Source organism: Aulonocara sp. 'chitande type north' Nkhata Bay, linkage group LG19, assembly GCF_057382095.1.
Source record: "Aulonocara sp. 'chitande type north' Nkhata Bay isolate Kocher_YH1m ecotype deep benthic linkage group LG19, A_spYH_male_GT1.1, whole genome shotgun sequence".
In the NCBI taxonomy this organism is placed as follows: domain Eukaryota; kingdom Metazoa; phylum Chordata; class Actinopteri; order Cichliformes; family Cichlidae; genus Aulonocara; species Aulonocara sp. 'chitande type north' Nkhata Bay.
In genome coordinates, this window is record NC_141362.1 from 29,606,705 (window position 1) to 29,612,356 (window position 5,652).

At 40.8% G+C, this 5,652-nt stretch overlaps 1 protein-coding gene across 1 annotated transcript; it reads left to right on the forward strand.

Annotated features, from left to right (window-relative positions):
- Positions 1-522: 522 nt before the first annotated feature.
- On the forward strand, positions 523-5,017 carry LOC147307315 (putative E3 ubiquitin-protein ligase UBR7). Its single transcript, XM_086274528.1, has 12 exons — positions 523-587; positions 1,572-1,689; positions 1,994-2,127; positions 2,212-2,272; positions 2,370-2,465; positions 2,560-2,613; positions 2,704-2,809; positions 2,895-3,022; positions 3,734-3,928; positions 4,040-4,196; positions 4,305-4,366; positions 4,448-5,017. The coding sequence occupies exons 2-12, from the start codon at positions 1,573-1,575 to the stop codon at positions 4,529-4,531; spliced, it is 1,194 nt and encodes a 397-aa protein (XP_086130654.1). The 5' UTR covers positions 523-587; position 1,572; the 3' UTR covers positions 4,532-5,017.
- The last annotated feature ends 635 nt before the right edge of the window (positions 5,018-5,652 follow it).

Sequence of the window (5,652 nt, forward strand, 5' to 3'; positions counted from 1 at the left end):
GACAGAAACATTTGGCCTTTGTGCCTAAAGGGATTTTTTTTGCTGCTTATGCTTTCATCAAGTCTTTTTTGGAGTACTGTGAAGTCCTGCACGTGGTGATCCAAAGGTTAAAACTCCAGCTATAGGCTTTCAGTTAGTAAAAAGGTAGCACATTAACACTCATGTTTTGGCTTAATTGCACTTGCTATATACCAGGTGTTGTTCATTATGTTATTCACAATTTTAAAATGTTATTCATTATGGATTCAACTCTATATTCAACTCTATATTTCGCCTGCAAACAATTTCCCCCAGTCCCAATTTCTCTGTTATTTCATCGATGCTCTGGATTTGTTTGCCATCCCAAATTAGATACTGTTCAGCCTATCGCTTGAATAGCTACACATGCAGGGGTTTGGATTTTATTTTGTTTTAAATCCATCCATTAAATCCATTTAAATCCACGCATCCAACCTGTCCAGAATCTAATTGAATACAATTCTTAATTCTACGAGGTTTTCAAAAACTAAACTATTTCAAAAATACACAACGGACGCTGCTCAAGTGGCTGGAAGGAGGACAGACCACAGACTAAACCATAAAAAAGGGTAGGGTATATTATATTCTTTAAACTTACAGAGAGCTCTATTATTTTCTTGCTCCCTCGCCTCTCCTTCTTTGGGACCAGCACTGTTCATTTCCATTGTTTCCACTGGAGTGGAGAGTTTTTTTGTTTTCCTTTTATGATAATTCACACCACTCACCAATTTACAACTTGTTTCTATTTTGAGAAATATACGCCAGCTGTTATAGAAATATGACCATTGCCTATGTCTACAGACAAAACTTAAGGCAATTCGTCTATTTACATATTGGGCGAATTAACACTTAAACATCTTCTCCTGATATGCCCTTTTAAAGCCTTTGTGATGCTAGATCCAAACAAATATATATATATATATATATATATATGTAAAAAAGAAAATAAACAGATAAAAATCAGTCGTACTTGTTTGTGCAACAGCCATTAATTCGTAAACCCCAAAACGGAAATAGACCCGAAACGGAATCTATTTTATTATTAGGTGCCACTTATAATAGCTAACGTTTAATTTTTTTGATAAAGGATGAACTAATGTTTCCTAAATCAGCTCTGTTTTATTATTAAAGATAGATTACCGCTTGTAAGATGAGTAAAATATCTTTGGATGGTGTTTTTGTTCTATATATGTTACTATTATTTTTGCTTATTGCGTTGTAATGTGTTTATTTTTATTTAAAAGTACTTTAAAATATATATAATAATAATAAATAAAACACTACTAGATTTTTAAGGGAACCACTGAAAATGAAAGTGCAGTAGAGTTTAATTTTTTTTAAATTCGTTTTTTAAAATTTTATTTATTTATTTATTTATTTTTAAACAATAGCAGGTCGTGAATAGGTATCTTGCGTCACTTCCTCCACGTGGTCTCGGCCTAAACTCCCGCCAGGAACAGTCGTTTGTCAACAGTGTGGCGGTACCGCAGCTGCTGCTCAGTCTTCGGTGTTTCATTGTTTACGTTGGAGTCATCTTTACCCTCACTTCCCAGGATGGCAGCGAACAAGGGCGACTCGGATATTGATGATATTCTTACCAGCGAAGAAGAGCTCGAGAAGGCTTTGTGTGTGCTGGCTGGGAGCGACCCAGACAACTGCTCTTACTCCAAGGTAGGAGAAGCTTCCTGCACAGCAGCCCTGCAGCCTGTGTGTCGCCCATTGTACGCCTAGTAGCCTTTTCCAAATGCTGCATTGTAGTGTGGTCTGTGCATTGTAAGCGTTTTGTTTTTCTTTGTGTTAAATGTTGCAATCTGCACCGCTGAGTTTGTGTGGTTCTCGTCACCGATGTTTATGAGAAGCACGGTGGAAGTATTGTTATGTTAAAGCACATTTTCTCTTTGTTCCGGATGTCAAATCAGTAATATTTTGTGAATTGATGCTGTGTGTTGATGCCACGTGTGTTGTTGCTCTGCAGGGTTATGTGAAGAGACAGGCGGTGTTTGCCTGCAACACTTGCACTCCAAATGATGCAGAGCCTGCTGGGGTTTGTCTGGCCTGCGCCAATAAATGCCATGATGGACACGACATCTTTGAACTGTATACCAAAAGGTAGAAATCCTTCTATGTTGACTGAGTAGACTGAGCATTCAGCTTTTGGCCCACAGTTTTCTAATATTTCTATTTTTCTTGCAGAAATTTTCGCTGTGATTGTGGAAACAGAAAGTTTGGGGGCTTCCATTGCCAGCTAAATCCTGTGAGACGCTTTGAATCTCTTGTCTCCCAGATGTGTTTGCCACGTGTGCGATACGTTCCAGTTGTTTCAATTGTTCATTCCCCCTCTTTCTTTTTAGGTTAAAGAAGAGGAAAATATTAGAAATCGCTACAATCACAACTTCAGTGGGTTCTACTGCACGTGTCACCGGCCGTACCCAGACACCGATGACCAGGTCCGTCTTTTTTGTTGTTGTTGTTGTTCACCCTAAACCCTGCTGCTTGTTTCTCTGTCATCTGTGGCTATATATAAATAAATCTGTTTAACAGGATGAAGACGAGATGATTCAGTGCGTCATCTGTGAGGATTGGTTACACAGCAGGGTAAGCTTGAGAGGATTTTTGATCTGCATGTTATCATTTCTGTGAGTCCTCTGCTCTTTTATTTATTTATTTATTTTTGGCCTTAAATAGCACTTAGGCTGCCCTGTGGTTGAACCCGAGGAGCTTCAAGAGATGGTATGTGAGGCCTGCATGAACAAGGCTCCTTTCTTGTGGACGTATGCTGCCCACATCGCAGGTAACAATTTTTTTTGACTGTAACTAACTAGGCAGACATTTAGCAGCAAAATTCAGATAATCATTAATTCATCTTTTCCATTTAGTTCCGCCTGTGATCCAAGTGGGTGATGCCGAAGAGGAAGTAGAGGTCGACATTGAGGGGGAAGACCGTGAGGCTGGTCAAAGAAAGGACGAGGAACCGTCCTCTAGTGATGAGCGCACAGAACCAGAGGTGAGAAACGGTTCTGCTGTTTGCATGGATTCTGGGATAGTGGAGAACTAAAAATGGCTTTGTGCAAGTTAAAATGAGGGCAGAACATTACTTTACTTTTGACTTATTTATAATCAAACAATGGCATTTGAATTCAGATCTATGTTTACATGTTTATTCTTTTAGTTGTGTTCTCATAATGCATAAATTACATTATAAAAAACAAAACAAAAAATAATTTAAGTTGAAAGGAATCCATAATATATCTTGCTGTGTTTACCACTTGCTTTGCTTTGTTACTCTCCTATTTATGTTCTGGAGTATATTTTACCTTTGTCTATTTTGTGACCTCATTTGGAGCAACACTGTCCAACTTTTCTGAATGCCAGTGCGCCACTAGGTGGGGCTGGAGAGTAATGAGCAGACTATGAGCCAGACAGCAGGCACCAGCTCCTGTTATCGTGCTTTCCTCTCCTCTGGGGTAATTAGAGGAGAAATGACCCATGAGGCACAGCTTCCTCTGCTCTGTAGATGACTTTGGCCGGGCTTCACAGGCTAGCTTACTGTAAACTGGCGATTTTCATCGCCCAACCGTCTTACCGCGTCACTCGCAGTGAGACTTCCCCAGGATGCGTCTGCATTCCTGCATGAGTGGAGATGTTTCACCAAGCCCAGGTGTGCCTGTGCCTCTTGTATAATACAGTCACTCACCCCATCTCATTTGTGTCGTAGGAAGCTGTAAACAGGAGTTCCCCTGGCAAACGAACTCACGAGGAAATGACAGGCAGCCCTGCGATGGCTACAACGAAAATTGTGGAGTGCAAGCTGAAGGAGCTGCAGGCCCGCGGGCTAGAGAGGCTGAGACGGGGAGCGGTGTTCTGGCCTTACAGCTGGCGCGCTGAGCTTTGCACCTGCACGAGCTGCAAGGTGAGACAGAATTTCTAGCTCCAAGATTGTAATGTAGACTCACAAAAGCCAGAATGCTGCAAGTTATCCCTGTTTCTGAATGCTTGTCCCCTGTGTGCTGCATTTCCTCAGAGGGCCTATGTTGCTGCTGAGGTGCAGTTTCTCTTGGATCAGTCTGACACTATTCTGGCCTATGAGAAGAGAGGCTTGCATGAGCCCTTCGGGCAGCACCCACTGATGGCGCTAATGAACTCGATGGACCGTGTACAGCAGCTGGAGGTCATTTACGGTGAGGATAGGGAGGGAAGCCACGGGGTCAGTTGTCCTGCGTAAAGTGAAATTCAAAGCACTGGCGCATTGATGCGGCGGACTAATTAATCTTGTGTTCTTCCCTCAGGTTTCAACGAGCTGACGACCTCAATCAGTGAATTTTTAGAGCAGTGTGCCTCTGAAGGAAAGGTGAGAAGTGGATGTCTATGTGAGTCACATCTTCTTTCTTCTGCTCAAATCTCAGACCTAACACTTCTGTGTCTACATCAGACAGTCACAGTCGAAGCTGTACATCAACTCTTTGAGGAGCTGCAGGCCAGAAAAAGACGCAGAACCAGCGACGGAAATCAGTAACAAGGTGTCCACTCTGCTGCCACCGTACGCCATGTTCACGGGCTGTCTGGACTGAATGTGTCACCCTCCTCTTGAATAAACCGTTTTGCTGCAATCAATGTGATGTTTGAAGTTGGGGGTAAAAAAAAAAGTTTTAGTTTCAAGTTTTTACTTTATTATTTGAAGGTTTGAGGTTCGTGTCATAACTGGGTTATGATGATGCCTCAACTTTAAAGATTGTGATTAAAGTTTACCTCACATAAATATTGCACACTATTACATTTGTGAACATACAGAGTTTGTTGAATGAACATGATTATTGTGTGAAAGTATGTAAGTTTGGCTGAATTTGATGCCATAATCCTTGCACTGCTAAGACAAACCGGTCTGTAAATGTCATGTGAAAGACTCACTGTGATGAAAATACTGACTAACGCTCAAAATAAAAGTACTAGAAATCTGCTGTAAGGTAAACTAAAACTTGAACAAGAGCATGCATTGGAGCTTTTTATTTTATATTATAAAACCAGATCTACTTTCTGATGGTTATTTCCTGCAAATTATGGAAAGAGTTTCAGGGATAACCCCCCCCTTTCAAGAAACTTTTAATGTTTTTATTTAAAAAAAAGAAAAGAAAAGCTGAGAGCAATTTAAGTAGATAATGGACACAGAAGCACTGTAAGCATGCTGTTTTTTAAACTTTGGTAGGTTATAGAGCAGATGCACCTTTTCATATTATGTCAGACTTCTATTTTTTAACTTAAATATGTTTGCTTGTCTGTTTTGACCATGCCAGTGGTTTGCACTGTTGTCACACAGTGAGAAGGTTCTGGGTCAGCTGGCGCCTTTTTGTGTTCTCCCTGCCGTGTGTGGGTTCTGTGTCATTCGTCTGGCTTTCTCTACAGTCCAAAAAGCTTCTTAGGTTACCTGTTGGTTATAAACTGTTAGCCCTACAGTGGATGAACAACCTGTCAAAGGTGTACCCTGCCTCTCAGCCCATGACAGCTGAGATAAGCTCCAGATATGTATGGATAATTTTCTTTACTGTATGTATGTGAAGCCCTTTGAATCTGAATATATGATCATATACAAGCAAAATGTACTTGACATTTCAAGTGAACAAACAACCCATGTGAGATCAC

Bases quoted from the DNA above. Each gene is read 5' to 3' on its own strand.
- LOC147307315 (XM_086274528.1), top strand. From the start codon at position 1,573: ATGGCAGCGAACAAGGGCGACTCGGATATTGATGATATTCTTACCAGC. The intron at 2,810-2,894 runs GTAACAATTTTT...TTTTCCATTTAG, and splicing joins GTATGCTGCCCACATCGCAG to TTCCGCCTGTGATCCAAGTG. The intron at 4,367-4,447 runs GTGAGAAGTGGA...TGTCTACATCAG, and splicing joins AGTGTGCCTCTGAAGGAAAG to ACAGTCACAGTCGAAGCTGT.